A 17,935-nucleotide genomic window follows, 5' to 3' on the forward strand; every position below is an offset into this window, starting at 1 on the left:
AAATGATATCGCAATGTAAACTGCACCTAATAATGCATCTAAATCGAACGACAATATGTATTATACACCACTCTGAAATACTATACTGCCACTAAATGGCGAAGTACAATTTTTGCAGAAACCCTCATAAATATTGCAACAATCTCGCATAAACTGCAAATTTATATATCATACTTGCCCGTTTCAGATTCTCTTAGAGATGGTCTACAGAACTGCGACACCTGTTTTCGGTGCAATGTTAGCAATTTGTAAACTTCGTGCTTCTGAAGTTTTTTTATGCTTGCCGATTTTGGCAACTTTTTACAAATTAAATTCAAGGTTCTGAATTGAAATTCTGTACCCAGGGTTGCTAGAATTTAATGCAACAAATTTCATTCAAACAGGTTCAGCAGTTGTCTTATAAAAGCATTTCTGCATTTTACATGTATCCAAATGAGGAAATTGGAGTTTGTCCCAATTTAAAGCTTTTTCTGGTGTAGCAAATGATCGTGACAGTGGCCCCAGATAAAGAAGACACAACACGTGACGATGTTTGATAAACAACCGTATAATTCGTTACAGCAACTGAACAATAGCGCAACATTTTCACAGGCCTTTCTTCACATGGTTTGTACAGCATTTCATCTAGTCTTTGCTCGACAAAGCTGTTGGTGCACCAAGAACAAACGTGGCGACACCTCGCATGTACTGTAAACTTCAGGCAATTCTTCGCGCATTAAAAAAAAGTGAAGTCTGGAGCAGAGCGGAAATGATCGGCTACAAAAAAAAGACACCAGCACAAAGCCACAGCCAAAAATGTTATTGTGTGCTTCTGCAAAGAGGTGGGACAAAGAAGTCTCGTCTCCTTAGGCGATCTAAAAAAAATTTCTTTATAATTTCTACACTCCCACCGCAAAAGATGGCATTGCACCACACACAGCATACTGTGACTACTTAATGCAAATCGTGCCACACACAAAAAATAAAGTTTTAATTATATGCCCTGAAATGCCGCGCAATGTTCTATTTACACTCAGAACAAAACTACCAACTTAATTTATTTCATTAAAGACAAACAAGAGGTAATTACATCAGTTTTGAACTGACCCTAAAAATCATAAGTGACCAATGACGCCTCCATGGAACAGAGGCCACACAGCCCTTGGTACAGCCTGGACAATTAAGAGTGCACGCACGGTCAGAAAACACAGTGACCGTGTACTTAAAAAGCCGGAAACAAGATTGACCACAACACTGCTGGTTAAATAAAAGCAAGAAAAATATTAATTCAGCACTTAATGTGGGGCGAAACATCTTTGAGTGAGACGCTGTTCCTAGGTTAAGCCTCACAATTTCGTTAGGCAGTAGCAAAGGTCCAAAGTATATAACATACTTCTCACTGTCCTAAGCCTATTTACTCAGTGTTTCTTCTCTTTGTACAAAGAAACCGCACTATACATTTAAGATGAGGTGGGAGCATGTTCCTTCGAGAAATGGTGGGGGGACCAAAATGACACTGAGGGAGAAAGCGAGAGTAGGCGTCATTTGTGACAGGATGAAAGTGCAAAAAACGCACAGCGCTATTACAGTGATGCAACCAACACTTGTTAGAAAAGTTCATTCCGATAGTCACAAACAGCCATGGCATCAAGTTGCAAAAACAATTCGGCACTGCAGGACGGCACGCCGCCAATCTGTCGGAAACTGCAACATCACCATTTGCTGCGTGCCAGCCTACGATTATTACAAAGCGGCTTCGTTTGCGAGCCAAACCACTATATCGCCGCGCACTTACGGCATCTGTCACATTTGGCAACTTGTCCATCAGAATACGTGGTGCCCTCCCTCATCCAGTTAGGCCTAACAAAGTGCTAACCTTAAACCACGGCAGGCAACCGAAATTGCACTAAACTGCAGACAATTATGTCCAGTTAGGCCTAACAGTGTGCTAACCCTGAACCACGGCAGGCAACCGAAATTGCACCAAACTGCACACAATTCTGCACGTGCCGCACTTCTCGTCAGGCGATATGTTTCACCAACTCCCGCAGAATAGCGAGTGCAAGCGTGGCAACGCCACAATGCCACTTAACATCTGCCACAATGGGCGCAAAATCGTTGGGGCCTCGACACGTGCAGCAAAGCTTTCTTGCCTGTCTAAACTGTCGTCTGCAGGCAGTGCCACCCCCTCGTTCCCATGTTTTCAGCCACGAACGGCGATTGCAAGTGGGCACAACCCATAGAGTTTCATACCTCTGATACAGGGAGGAAATGTGGCGGTACTGTTTGTACACACCGCCAGCATGGCATCTACTAAGCCAGCACAGGGATAATAGGCAGTACCTGGATTAGCCCTTCCGACTTTGAACGACTTTTTCAAAGCCAATATGTTACCGCAGATTTGCTGCATGGCATATATTAGGCTCATTTAGGCAGTAATTTTTATCATTCGTTTCTTTTCTGAACATTATGAACAGGATAGCTTGAACATCTAAATTAATTACCTACGACTGTCCAAACGAAAGAAATGTTCACAGGGACACTGAGACAGTAATCAACGGAGGGCAAACAAGGGGAAACTCGGCTACAGCCAACATTTCATCAGGAGGACTTTTGTCGAGGCAAGAACAAGTCCTCCTGTTGAAACGTTGGCTCTTTGTTTGCGCACTTACGATGACCAATGATTGGCATCATTAGCCAAATGGACTTTAGGCTTAGTGGCACATGTACTCGAGTGTCGATTATTTATCTGTCCGAAACGAGACCAAACGATTTTTGTACTTGTGAACATACAACACATAGCTACGAAGAAACGTAAGGCTAACACTCGAAGTGAATTACGATGAACCATAAAAGAAGCCACAATACACTTTCTGGGCGAAGCCATGCCAATAAAGAAAATCCACGCAATACACACTATACGCATGCTGGTTGAATGATTGCACAGTGTCGTACTCTGGAAAACTTAGTATGAAACTCTGTACATACAACCTGCTGAGAAAAAAAGATTTAGAAGAAAAGAAGACTGAGCATATCTTCTACTTGAGACAAGGAATTTAACTTACAGACGTGCTCATTGGTGTTCACTGATGAACAAGCACCTTCAGACCGAGATACAACTGAGATTAAAGGTCTTCTGGCTGCGGCACCACCAACTATGTCCCCCCCATGTCACACCACCGCCACCATGCCACCCTATGCCAAAGTAACAAGTTATGGAAAAAGAGTGTTTGAGGTGAACTGACTTTAGAGCAAAACCCACTTTAACCCTGCCAGCTGTTTCCTGAGCAAGCTAATAATAAGAAACTTCTATGAACCATTTCCACCAAGAAACACTGAACAAATCTGAGAAGAAACAGGCTAGCTGGCTGGCCCACGTATCACTTACATTAAGCAGGCATACCCTGCAGACAATTTACAATGTGAACGGGGGGGGGGGGGGGGGGGGGGGCTTTCCGCATCCTAGCTTTGCTAGTACACACAAAAAAAGCAGCCACGCTTACTACAGCAATTAAATAAACTGGCAGGAATGACTCAAGATGCACTGTCAAAGAGCCAGGCCAGTTCCTTAGGGCATTTGTCGAGGTGCAACGTTGACCATCAACCACAACTGTCATGGAGTTCATGCACATACGAAGGTGGAAACACTACATTTCTCTCAAAGGCTGCCGAGAAAGATGAGTACATATGACCCAAACAGTGAAAAAGCTCAGCTAGTGGCTAGAAACCAAATGAGTATGTTGCCTGCTATACCGGTAATTTGTGGCAGTCAGCATTGTAGATGAAAGCCACAGCCTGAAACACTAATCATTCATCTGTGGAAACAAAGATTCGCATGGCCACTGTCACTCACTGCTATACTAAACCTAACGGCAGCAAAAAGCTAGCTGTCTGCACTGCCTACAGACGACAACAGTGAATGGCTCAGCTCCAGCACCAAGTGTTCTCGCCCGTAAAATAAGCAAATGTTATCCGTTAAAAACCAAGTACAATCCTTCAACTTCAGCTAAAAGAGCAGCATGCCATCAGCAGGCTACATCACCTGCACACAACAGATGCGCATCGGCACTTAGTTCAAATGACCAGCACGACTCTCATGAGCCGGCGCCCAGGAAAGAAAGAAAAGAAAATGTGAAGGGCGCGATGTAGGCAAGTTGCGGAGAACACACAAAAAAAAAAGGCTAGCTCGTGTCTAACTCGAGAGAACGCTTGCAGAAGGCGATGCCCCACCTGCACGAGCGACAGCTAGACGAGCGGATTTGAGGAGGAGGAGGGGGAGAAAGAAAAGAGGGGGAGGAGACTCAGAGCAGTGAGCAAGGGCGCCGCTTCTTGGGCTTGGGCTGCGGGCAGAGCACCGCGCGGATGGCCTCGTCGAAGACGTTCTTCAGGCCCTTCTGGGTGAGGGCGGAGCACTCGAGGTACTTGACGGCGCCGATCTCTTTGGCCATGGCCAGCCCCTGCGGGTACGTGATGGGGGCAAGCTTGCGGTCGCGCAGCTTCTCCACGGTGTCCTTGTCCTCCCGCAGGTCGAGCTTGGTGCCCACCAGGATGATGGGCGTGTTGGGGCAGTGGTGGCTCACCTCGGGGTACCACTGCACAGGGTTTCAGAACAGTTGTATTTTCACTGTGAAGGGCCTTCCAAGGATCTTCATGGACTTGCAATAACTGTTGCCTGATAAAAAACTAAAAGTGGCAGGACACCATCACTGTAAGTGCCGATCTGTAGATGGCTGTGTGCACAGCAATGTACACAATGTCACCTAACTGTTATTGCTGACGGCCGATTTTCTAGTAATTAAATGGGTTGAATGCGGTGAAGTGATAATAGAGTGTCCTCCAGCATGAAATATTTAGGTAGTAGTTTATGTTTAGGTACTACTGCAGGTCTGCTGCAAGTGCACTGGTTAGAATATCAATCCAGCTATTCACTCAGCCATTGCACTTTACTCACGACGCTTGTATAAAGTACATCGGCACTTGTATTAAACACTGCCTTATTGCGTCTTCGAGTGTTTTCCAAAGTGGTCCTTGAAAAATATGCTAAGTCCCTGTTCGCTCTTGTCGTTATTCGTTCCTTCTGTGCCTCGCGTCACATTGTAAGAACTCTGTGCCCATATTCACAAAAAAATTCTTTTGCTAGAACTGCTCGTAAGAGCAGGTGCCAGCCAATTGTGATGTTGGACATATTTGTATGTGAATGCAGCCAGCCAACGCAAATAAAACTGGAATCATGACTGCATGACAACAATGGGATGACAAAGCTGGAATGACCACGATGATATCACAAGAATGGTATGAACACTAATGTACTGGCAAAGACACAATAACAACGATGGCATGACAAAGGAATGAGGACGTCATCCTATTGTTGTCATTCCATCATCATGATGTCATTGTAACCATACAGTTATCATGCCATTGTGGTCGTTCCATCGTCGTCATTCGACCGTAGTCATCTCATTGCTGTCATGCTGTCGTCGTGCTGTTATTCCTTCATGATTATGTGTGGGACCCTAATTTTGTTCAAACATCACAAGCTTATGACGAACGAGGCATTTCTAGGCAAAAATGTGTCCAACTTGTTTGTGTGCTCTATTCTTGCAAATGGTCGCTAAACAAGAACAATGTTTTTCGCAAGAACCACCGACAACTTCACATGAACAGATTCCTCCAGTGAATGGGATCAGGATATATTGTTCCTGTGCTCATGATATTGCTGTGTCAATCTGCTATGATAATGAATTTTAAATCTAGGCCGCACGACTTCCACACTGTTCCGTGTGCAAAATTTTGTGCCTCAACCTAAAATTGCACTTCACGTTCAACATAATCACACCAGTGGAAAGAAGGTAAAAAATTATTTGTGGGGTGTAACGCTCAAAAACTGCACAGTGGGTAATGAGGGACACTCCGGTTTAATTTTGGCGCAGGTTCTTTATTGTGCTAATGAAAAACGATACACTAGCGCTTTTGCATTTAAAGCCCATTGAAATGTGGCTACTGTGGCTTAGAATTGAACCCATGACCTCAGCAGTGGAACGCCCTACCCGGTAAGGGCAACATGTGCTGTGAAAGTGCAATGCACATGCAGACATGTTCACACTAGTGGGCCTTCAAGTTTCCTCGAGCATTGTAAACACAAATGTGAACACAGCATATGCACTGGCTACATACAGCAACACTTGGTGTCAGAAGTGAAATGAGAAACTGACTGGTACACAACCACTGTGCCAACTGCAAACAAAAACTGGCACACTACCACTGAACCAAGAGACAAAGTCGATATTACACTTGCCAAGGTAACAAGGCCTTTCTAAGCCAACAGGAAAAGTTTTAACACAGAACCTACATCGAGAGAATGATGCTCTCACAACTGTTAGTTTAACGTGACCACAATATAAAGATTTAGAAACCAGTGGATTAGTACAATCTTCAAGGACAATGCCTGCAATCCTATGAGCCCTGATCAAACTCCAAATGCTTTTAACATGTGCCATAGTACAAAATATTTAGTTCTTCGTAAAACATTGCCCAGAAAGGCAGGTGATGTGAACTGTATAAATGCTGTTCCACATAGGTTTGACACACTGCTGCAACCCATTCTGCACACATTAAAAAACATTCACTGCCTAAAAGCTTGTATTTATTAACTAGTCCTCTGCCACAGTTTGAGTATTCGCTCTGAACAGTGAAGTTGTAACTGAACACAACGAAGGAGGTCTTCAGCACAGTTTTTCAAGAGAATATAGACCCACCTTCGCCCTGACGTTTTCAAAGGATGCCGGGTTCACCAAGGAGAAGCAGATGAGAAAGACATCCTGCAGAGGAAAACAAGCACAGTGGTGGTCAACTCGAACGCCGAAGTTCACTTTCATTACTGTCGCAGCAGAAGCCCTCGAAAGAAACCACAGATAAAGCTGTGTGCGCCCTCCAGTCAAAATCTCTTCTCCAACAAAAGAGTGTTGAGTTTTCCCGATCCAAAATATTTTTTTATTTACGTTCTTTTTTTTCTTTACATACAATTGAAATGACACAATGAAATTGAGTGATTGGGCCTGGAGTAGCAGAGAAATGCTGTAACAGAGCTCTGGGTTAATTCTGACCTCTTAGGTTTCTTTAACATGCCCCCAAGAATGCACATTAAACACGTTTTTGCATTCTAAACCCACTGGAACGTGGCACCATAGCCAGCGACTGAACCTGCAACCTAGTGCTTGGCACTAGAACGCCAGGCCACTGATGCTTGCAACGAGTAAGAAAATAATACCAGTATTCATTATTACGAATGCCTTCAAACAAACTCTTCCACTTAAAAAACATATGCCATTCATCTGCTACTAGACTAAAAAATTTGTGACATTCACAATCATACAGCAACATAAATGGGAAAGACATTTCTGTTCATTTCGAGCCAAATATGTGGCCAGAAGGGCAGAGCCTGATCGGAAGATAAGAACGAGATATTTAATTCAGAATGTTGTGTAACCTTGCACAATGCACAGCGAGTGGGTGTTTTTAGTAAGTTAAAAAGATAAAATGTAGTCCCAATATCAAGCTGTTGCAGCTCATGTCGGCACACTCGCTTGGACTTCAGCGTGAACACTGGTGATTATCAGCTCACTCCCACAGTTTTGCACAGGCAACCAGCAACGTCTAGCTACCGAGCCGCAGTCTAGCGCTGCCACTGTTCCCACTTGAAACTAACAACACCAAGGTTCTGGGAGCAGAACTTCACTCCTCATCGGCTCAGAGCGCCGCACGAGAGCTTTTTGCAATAGCCAAAGGCAACAAACTCGAGTACCTGGCCACAACACACCACGCATTGTGCAGCGCATGTGGCCTACCCGAATTCTAGCTTCTCTCACACTATCCACTCCCCACACAAAAGCTAGTGAAAAAAAAGTTCAGTTAAATCTTTCTCCATTACACAAGTATTGACATGACATTTCAACTTCAACTTTTGTTTTTGCGTTAGAGGATAACCAACATGAAAATGGGTGTTCCGTTCTTCCTTGCATTTTAAGGTAGCTGTCCACATCACAATTACGGTATGAAGCCTCAATTTCTCGAGACAACAAAAATCTTAATTACAGCACCCGTTAAACGACCTGTTCAAAATGCGCGTCAAGCGCAGCGCGGCTTCGGACGTGAGAAAGGAGACTCGTCACGTCACCAAAAGCAGAGTTGCTGTTCGCATGGTATCGCAAACAAATTAAGAGCCGGCCAGTAAGCCCGGTGTGGCGGTTGTAGGCCATTCAATGACCACGCCGCCACAAACTGTCAGATCAGCCCTTCAAATTGTGCACTTTTCATGAAAATGCCGAGTGCTGAATCGACTTGGTGTTTCGCAGCATGGCCAGTGTGTGCATATGCACCAGTGGTATTTGGTACCACAAGACCGCCACAACAAGTTTCCATAACGTGTCGAGTTGACTTTTTGATGTACAAAGCTATGCTGCTATTGGTGCTCGTTTTAAACTGGTCACATTAAAAGGTAACTTAATGCCACCACCGGGCCGGGCAGGAGGACTTGGGGGCCCAGTTCATCGCACAATTTTTTTTTCTTTCTAAATAAAGTTTGCTACTACTACTTAATTATTTGTTGCACTTTCACAAAATTGAGGTCCAATATCCTAATTACCGTGTTGACAGCTATCCAGTAAAGCAATAAAAACAAGACGAAAATGTACCGTCAGTATTTCTTTAAACAAAGGTCCTGGACCTGAAAAACCCTAGAAAAAATACTAGAAAGAGCATCCTAAATACTTGTTTCCTATAACATGTTTTCTATGAAACAGTATTGTTTTCGTTTCCAAGGACATGCATACGTCGTGGTGTCATGATGGAGGCAGTCATGTGGAAGCAGAACATCATGCCGTTTTGGATTTGCTCCATCTCGCTCAGTTATTTGCTATGCTGCTATTCACTGTTGCAGCCTGATGAAGTCCCATAACAGACCACTGTCACTGGGTTATCCCCAATAGTAGCCACTTGCAGCGGCAAGTGATAAGGAATTATTAGAATCGGAGAAAAAGGATGAGAGAGAAATGCAATTCCATAATCTGCATGCCATTTTTGCACTGGATACCAACATCTTTGATTTTGGCACAAGTGGACCATAGTAACAAGGTCAGCTTACCCTCGTCCATGATTACTGCATACAGTCACTTTAAGAGCACTGCTCTTTGGCACCCGATTCTGCAGCGAGTGTCGGTGTAACTGAGCGAACGAGCACAGCGAAGGATGAAAGAGCGAAGGCGCAGCGCTGCAGGGGATAAGAGATGCGAGGAGGAAAGCGAAGGAGGAGGGTACGGCGAAAGCGTGAGAAGAAAAGCATAATGCGACGACGATGGCTACAAGATGGCACCAGAGTAGCGTGCATCGTACGGGAGGGAGGTCTGTCTGTGGCGGCTGCTGTGAATTGTGCCCACGCGTCACCCATGCACTGCCTCTCGCAATCTCCAGATTAGCAAAGCAGTCGCACCACACTTCGCTCTGTCTGCAATGTGCTACATGACAGATTGTCCACGCCAGCCAATATACTGCGAAATGAAAAGACGTGCAGAGCTGCGCTCAAATTTCGCATTAGGGAGTGTCGTAAGCGTCGGTGAATTTTTTCTTCCCGCAAACTTGCTATCACTGGAATCACCTGTTGGACGAAATAGTTTCGTTATTAATGCCGGTCTGTTCTGTAAAAAGCTTAATAGTGTCTTTTGGTACATTTTTCCACACACCTGCCACTGTTTCCTTGTTTTTGTCTTGTGTTAGCTGTCTGCTGCACACGTGTAGTATTCAGCAGAATGTTTGTCATTATCTGCGTATTTTGCATGTTTGTAGTCATGAACCCCTCTTCTCGTAGTGCTTATGAGCCGAGGGCATAATAAATACATAAAATGAATAAATAAAATAAATAAAAGAATATATGTTTAGCACAGCCCCTGCATTCAAACAGCATTCTAATGAGACACAGAGAAACTTCATGTTCAGGACATAATTCTGTTCTCATGTTCTCTCCGAGTGTTCTGTTAACTACTCCAAACATTTTATGTGCTGCTGCAAAGGTATGGTTTACCAGGTCTCTTTATCTTGTGTCATGGCATACGTAGGCCAAACTGAATGTTGTGTTAATGGGCACCTGAGGGAACCTTTTAACTCGCTCAAAGGCACACTCAGCTCTCATCTATCAAGTCATTGTCGGCCATGCGGCTGCTCACCAGATTTCACTAACACTTCCGTACTCAGAAAGCACATGAACCAGCGCACTTGCGAAATCGGTGAATCTTTCCAGATCGGTAAGCATGAGCAATCATGCGTTAGCCAGCCATTTATCACTTTAGCTAATCAGGAGTTTGTTTTTCTAGATAATACACAACTTCACCTCGCACTAGTAACAGCTGAATTTGACACCCCCCTTCTTTCTTGTTTGTTTATTCGGCTCCAGTTTCCAATAAACTTTCAGTTGCAAGACAGCGCTCATGTCGTCCATTCTGCTTGTCTGTCTCCTCGCGCTGTGAACCACGAACCTGTTCCAACTCGCCCAGTTTTCAATCCTTATACATATTTATAAGAGCCTTGTATCTGTCTTCTTTTGTATGAAACAATGTGGCCACAATTTTATGTTTTATAAGAATTCTAAAGCAAGTTTCTGCCAACCTAATAAACCTAGCAGAACAACACTAAAGCAGCAAGCACAAGCAAAAGTGGTGCCGTCAACTGGCCCCACTTACCGTCTGTGGGTAGGAGAGTGGCCGAAGCCGGTCGTAGTCCTCCTGACCGGCTGTATCCCAGAGGCCAAGGTTGATGGGCTTGCCATCGACCATGACATTGGCCGAGTAGTTGTCGAACCTGCCGAGGAGACATTCGTGTGACAACACTGCAAGACGTGGTCTCAGGCAGATGGCTCTTGTCTATTTCTCCTGTGCAGCCATTCCCACATTTATGTCATCGAACTTTGGTCCCCGAGTTTGAGCCTCCCCTATTATCTGGGAGGCAAGATATGGCTCAGACTGGTACTGCTTCGCATGAGCCATTTATGCATGGCATAGCAAAATGCAAGGACATAACGCACCCCATGTCACTCACGTATGACGCCCCACACTTACAGCTTAAGAACAATCTAAAAGTCTTCCTTTAAATCTTCTCCACTGGAAAAAAAAAAAAAGATACATTGGTGGGAAGCATTAGTGAAATCCAATATAGGTCAGCTGCTGCAGTGTAGGTAATTGTCTAATATTCTTATAAACAGCCTTTACAGGGTGACTACCAAATTACTTTTTTCCCATTTCCCTGACTTTTCTAGGTTTTCCCTGACAATCCTAAGTGTATTCCCTGACTGTTCTCATGCAGCTGAGGAAAGCATTCAGAAATCGCCATGCTAGCGATGAAAGTTGTGAGCAGCATTAGAACTGGCTACGCAACTGCGCTTCGATGCAGGCATTGGCGTTACTGACATAAAAAAAGCAAGAGTGCAAGCTATGGGTTTTCGCACACGTCATGAATCAAACGAACCCCTGCCATTATTAACCACCAATAACCTGCTATCAACAAACAGGCTAGCAAAATTGTAACCTACCATTTGTGTTTTGAAACATGTCCCTGCTCTCATGAAGAGCTTACCAGTGACCTCATTTTATGGGCTGATACCGGCAGCCACAAGCCTGCTTAGCAAGATTTCGGAGTAAGGGCTGCACCGCATCAAAATTGTGAAAATAAAGTGCAGCCTTCACACGGTCTATATGGTATATGTTGCAAAGGAATACCACAATGTCCCATTGTGTCGTGTTTTAAATGTGCCGCTCACAACTTGCAATCCATAGCTCCCTGTGCCTAGAATATTTGACTCTCATCACATTAAGCAAGCTCCTCCTTCAGGCACCCCTCAACAACTTCAAATTAATGTTCGGGCCATCCATTAATATTTGTAGGATTTTTGCCTGCTCAATGTTCTAAATGGTTTTCTGAATGCAGCTGTTTAATCTGCATGGGCATGGCATAAAAAACATGACGTCAAGTAGCGGGTTTTCACACTTGCATCAGCTGGGTCCCAGAACCTGACTAATACATCGCCGCCCAGCACAGATTGGATCGGATCGAACCTGCATTGCTGGCTTGGCTATACTTTTCTTTTTTAGTGGGCGGTCAAAAACTATTTTACAGCTAGGTCCCGCAGGCATGAAGAAAGGAAAGCAGAGGAATGCTTTTGTGCCTGTGAGTGTCATAGTGGTGTTAGTCTGGTCCCTCATTTATTATCTGATACAAATGCACAAACGCTGGCCTAACACCAAGCTAAGACATGCAAGCGCTTTATCGGCATGAGTTCTGTTGCGTTATCGTTGCATTTGCTGTATGGTGTCTAGAAACAATAGTTGTACATTGCCGTCTTCATACACTTTTGCTCCGCCGTTCACTGTGGTTGAAGCCAAGGGAGCAACTTTATCAGCTTTGATCTAGGTGTTTCCATAAACCTTCGCATAGACTTCCATCTGTCAATTTACATGACCTAGCAGGTTTTTGACAAATTCCCCGACTTATCCAGACAGGTCGAAATTCTCTGACATTTCCATGTTTTGCAGGTTGGTAGACACTCTGCTTTAAATACTACCTTAGCAGGCGGTCCGGGCGCCTGTCAGTTAGCAGATATAATGAAAATCCGAGACCACAACCACCAGCCCGACGTGGGTGCTGCCCAATTTTGGAGGTCATCCCAAGAAGCCACAGTATCCGTTGGCATTCCAGGTTCCACTGTATCTTACAGCTAGCTGGCAATGTGGCACAGCGCTTAATATTTGCTAGCCATTACAGGGTCGGGCATGGCACACTAATTCCACAAACTATACCCTGCCCTGCGACAAAAACAATCCACAACTGACTGTGATATACATACTGCAATACTGATTCTTAGATCATCCTTTTGTCAAACTTTAGTGCGGATAGATAAGCATCCGAAGAGACTGATTTCACAATGGGTTTCACTATGTCGGTGCTGCCTGCAAAGTGTGCCAGTAGTAGCAGTCCTTGGCAGGCTGTAGGGCAACTGCGGCAAAAAAGCATGCGTATATTTGTACCATGACAAACCCCCTTAGCCCTCGAGATCAACAGGCGGGGGAGGTAAAAAGAAAAAGATCCTACAATAAGAGTTGGGTTGAAAGGCACACATCTCCCAACCTCCCCCCCCCCAAGACTCACCGGAAAAATTCACAATGGCATTCTCCTTGGCATTTCCCTCAAACATATCAAACGCTAGTACAGCGGGAAAGTGGCAAGGACCACGGTAATCGAAGTGCCAACAGGGCCCTCCATGCATGCGTTCTGCATGCGGTGAAATCGGTCTACGGGTACACAGTGCAGCAATTCAACCAATCCAACATGTTTGCACAAGCGACTTCTGCATAGCACCATTATCATATTTGAAAAGACTTTAATGAAAACGAATCAATACTCACACTGTGGGTATGTACTCCCCAGGGAAGGCATTGGTGGTGTAGCTGATGAGGAGACAGGTTTTACCAACGGCGCTGCACAGATGGAGAAAACAGAAAAGCACATTTTCAGACACTGCTCCTCCTCCATGCCTCCTCCAATGTGAATTCTCGGTACAGACACAAGAAATAGAGAATAAAAGGGAAGAGGCGGAAGGAAGGAAAAGCAGAACAGCTTCCAGTTGGCTACCCACAAAGGAAGAAGGGAAATGACCCTAGGGTATTGAAAGGAGAGAGAAAGGGAAGATTCAGTTGGCACACAGAACTATGGCAGACAGTAGAAGACAATCTCAAAGCAGTGGTCTTTAAAAGCCTTGTGGGCAGAAAAGCAGCAAAGTAAATGCTGATGTGCCGTTTTCCTGGTCATTGGTTCGTTGTCAGGATGCAATAGCAACAGTCTCTGCAGCTAATCGAGGGCAGTAGTATACAAGATCGTCAAAATTGCCTCCTTGCAAGTAGATTTGGGAAGGTTTGTATGCGTCAACCAAAAGCAACAAATGCAGCTGAAGCCTTCGGCAAATTGACAGCAAGACAGTTTTGGTAGAAACACTCAATTAAACAGCCCGGGACCACAAGCGAAAGGCAGGAAAGGGGGCATACTCCGTGTTTTCTATCTGTTCGAACTGCTAGATGATGAAATTGCAACATGCCACCTCAACAGATTGAATAATAAATGTCACTACACCACACGGCCATCACAGGTGGTCACCAGACCCAGACACTCATCTGAGTGCTCTTTGCCATAGTTCCGATAACAAAGAGCGCCCTTGCGAGACAAATTTGAAACGCAAGTGCTATAAACACTGGCAGCACAAAAAGCACTATAGGTCAGTGACCTCCATTGGTCACATGGTCGAAAGTATATCAAGGATGGCATTTCCAATGACACCCACTCCAGAGAATACCTTATTTGCGAGGTTCTCAGATAAACTCCGACGTACTGATTGAAAACGACGCGAGGCCAACGCAATGCTGGAATTTGAGCTAGCAAGGTGGCAGCGATAGCGAATGACACGCAATGGCCTCGTCGTCTGTAGTTATTAGCTCACGGTGTCACAAGAACGAAGCCCATGCATGATGCTAATCCCGTGTAGAATGTTGACAAGAGGTGCATGCACAGAGAAGTTACGGCACATATATGTAAATACATTTCAGGCTTCTGTACCCATTGCGTCACATATCATTCTAGGGGATTAACCAAGAATGAGCAGTCGTGTATTCTAGCATATAACCAGTGTGCACGCACCGAGAGGCACATACCAAGTAGCAGAAGCTGTTGTCTACTAGGCAAGGAAACAACGCATGCCAAACCACAGGGAGGAGGCAAAAAAAAGCTTTGCTTCAAGCTATATAGCAAGATATGGAGGTCCCAAGGATGCAAGAACAATGGGCGTGGTTGGGTATACTACTATCTGTTCTTATCGTTACGTCTACCACTCAGAGTTAGGCAATGAAAGAGTGTGTGAATATCAGTCGTAGCTCTGAACAACCTTTAACTTAGCTATGAAGATAATTATAGCTGTATTTCCTATTATTCTGCCTAAGTGATTTCACAGGGAAACCTTCACGGAGTGCATTACGATAAAGAACAATACTGCACTGAGCCAAAACAGAAGCTGGCAGACTACGCGAAGCATAATGCATCAAGAACAGCAGTCACAGCTTAAGTTCTCCAACATGTGCAAGGAAAGATAACTGGTGTAATCTTAAGATTACCTGAACAACCTTTGAACCCAGTGATTTCCACAAAAGGCAATAGAAGACACAAAAAGGCAATGTCTTCTGGGAAACTTTCTCTGGCTAGGATAAAAAAGGTAGCACTAAATTACCTATCCAAAGGCCGAAAGCTTCAACAACGTCTGCACAAACTAAGTGCATAAATCTGCTGTGACAGCAATGGCTGGAGAGTATGTGTGTGAGTGAGTCTACATTAAATATTTTGTTGGCACTACAAAGGATCAAACAATAATTTTGCGTGGGAATCTGCATCAAATATTTCCTTTGGTACTGCAAAAGCTAAAACAATTTTAATGGCATTTGCTATTGTACAGAGAGTGCAAACAATGGATAAACTGGTACTATAAACATAAATAACTGTTTGCAGCCAGAAATGGCAGAGTCCCCTAAAAAACGAGAGCAATAAGTGCCAACTTTAAAGAACAGGAAATCACAACTGGAACCAGACAAAACTGTATGCAGAAAAAACAGAACGAACATGGCTAGTTCCGATCCCATGAAAGCAACACTTTCACGAAGTGGAACGGATGAGTAGATTTCTACACTAAGCGCCTAACGTGTGGCAAGTCTGCCCATACATCATGCATGCGCAGCTGCAATATTGCCGCGACACCACTCCGTATCAACCGGAAGCCAGACATGCCTCGCCCTGAAATCATGCAAGACATGCAGCTCCACCCTGGAAATCCGAACGGCACATGAGGTAGGGCTGGTAGAAGCCCACCTCAGAGAACACAACCTGTCGCTGTGGCATAGTGAATTTGGGATGTAAAACCTTGTGAAAGGGCCCCTCACCAGGACTGGGCACTAAAAACAGACAAGGGCGGTGCGTAGATAACGCACTGATGACCTTGTCTGCAAATTATGAAACCGCTCCACGGCGTGAAACCAGTTCAAACGAAAGCCTGTGCACCGTTTGTCTTCAGGGAGTCCTGCTTCCAGCCAGAGAATCAAGTTCACACGCATAAATGACTGTCAGGCGCACTGTCTGCAATGTTGCGTATTACTGACACGTGACTTAAGTAAATCATTCAATGCAGAATGTGCAAGACCGTCAGTGGAACTGCGAAAAATGGTGAATAATGATAAGAAGGGGGGAGGGGCTCATGCATGAACGTGATGCAGTCCCTGGGCTTCAGTATGGAAGAAAGCAGGAAAGGAATGCAACTTGTGGACACTAGTCGATACAAATGTTATGAATGTCCATATTGGCAGTGACGCTAGCCTCCTGGCAGCAAGCCGAAGTCACATTCCGATTTCTCCTATCTCCTCTAATATATTAAGCTAACTTTAAAAATTCTTGCAGTAAATGCTCCCTGGAGGGCACCTTAAGAGTTCCAGTGTATAACCAAAATTTCAGATTGGCCCTGATGAGGAGCCCTTTCACCAAACCCCATAAAATGCATTACTGCAACTAGTAAGCATTTTTAATCCACTTCAGCAGATGACAAATGACTGCATAACAGATGACAAATAAACCTACACTCATGAAAGGACACTATCCACCATGGTCAGTATAATGTAGCCAATCCTTCCAGTCGATTCTATTCCTTTCTTGATAATTCATCACTCCCAACGAGCCGATCATGGTGATAACATAACGAAGCGCTGCTCAGACCACTGAGGAAGTGCAGAAAGAAAAAGCATTGAAATAAGATTGCTACGTTATCCAGGCCTTGCGCAAACTTAGAAATAGCCTAGATGGCTGACGTCTTCAATGTTGAGAATTCCGCACTTGAATAAGAAACCTACAAGCAACATCTTCCACATCATAGCCAGCAGTCTCATTGCACAGGATTGCACATCGTTTAAAGGTAACTCGAAACAATGCAGCTTTAAGTGTGCGCGCACGGTGTTTCTTTTCACGAAGAGTGGAGAAACGTTCAGCGGCATTTCAGTGCTCGCATGACTGAGCTGCTGACACCAACTTGGCAGGAAGAGGTTCGACGCAACGCAAGCGTCTCGCATGGAAGCCTCTGCTCTTCCAAGGGGCAAACACAGAGCAGCAGGCAGAGATGTTGCACTGCCATGCAGGCAAGAGGCAACTGCTCCGGCCCCTATGTTTGCCCTACAGTCATCACTATCTGCGGCAGACGAGTGCATGCAGTTTCCAAAGCCCCCTTTGAGGATGCTGTCACAAGCCTGACAAGCGCTCTTCAAACTGTGTAACGAGGGTGGGAGGCGAGTGCACTCTAATATTGATTCAAGGAGAGGTATCTCCCAAGCTCTGAAGCACTCTAAGAAAAGCAATGAATCAGTTCAGAATGCTAGAGTTTTTCTTCAATGCTCTGTTTTCACTTGCTCGGCAGAAAAAGGCCAAATATTCGTAAAGAAAACCAAGGCCAAACCTTTTCTCAGTGAATCATGTGCCAAAAGCTTGGCGATATCACAGAGTTCGATATCACGGATTTTACTATATTTTAGCTTACCTTGACAGTTTTTATACGGAAGCAAGATAAACAGATACTCTCCAAAATCAGGAAAAACTGTTTTTGTGTAATAAAAGAAAAACGGTGACTGAGAACCTTCACTTATTTGAGAACCTAACATCGTCATTGTTCATAAAAAAATAACCAGCCTCAAGAAGACACTGTCAAAATGCAAGAAAACGCGGAGTGCTGGTGCACAAATTCCAAGGCGTCGCCACATGTCTTAAGAATCTTTCATTCTTCCTGTTTTACGAAGCTTCATCTCACGGTAGAACTGACCCATGTGGCATTCCAGACGTGCAGCCTGACCAT

General features: G+C 44.5%; 1 protein-coding gene across 1 annotated transcript in view; it reads right to left on the minus strand.

The window, feature by feature from the left end:
- Positions 1–527: 527 nt before the first annotated feature.
- Positions 528–17,935, minus strand: part of LOC119453550 (ras-related protein Rac1) — a 30,528-nt gene continuing 13,120 nt past the window's right edge. Inside the window, exons 2-5 of the mRNA XM_037715603.2 lie at positions 13,422–13,493; positions 10,707–10,824; positions 6,735–6,797; positions 528–4,571 (exon numbers count right to left, since the gene is read on the minus strand). Coding sequence (XP_037571531.1) covers positions 4,281–4,571; positions 6,735–6,797; positions 10,707–10,824; positions 13,422–13,493 — 544 coding nt within the window. The 3' untranslated portion in view covers positions 528–4,280. The remainder of the gene's footprint in view (positions 4,572–6,734; positions 6,798–10,706; positions 10,825–13,421; positions 13,494–17,935) is intronic.

Source organism: Dermacentor silvarum, chromosome 5, assembly GCF_013339745.2.
Source record: "Dermacentor silvarum isolate Dsil-2018 chromosome 5, BIME_Dsil_1.4, whole genome shotgun sequence".
Lineage (NCBI taxonomy): Eukaryota > Metazoa > Arthropoda > Arachnida > Ixodida > Ixodidae > Dermacentor > Dermacentor silvarum.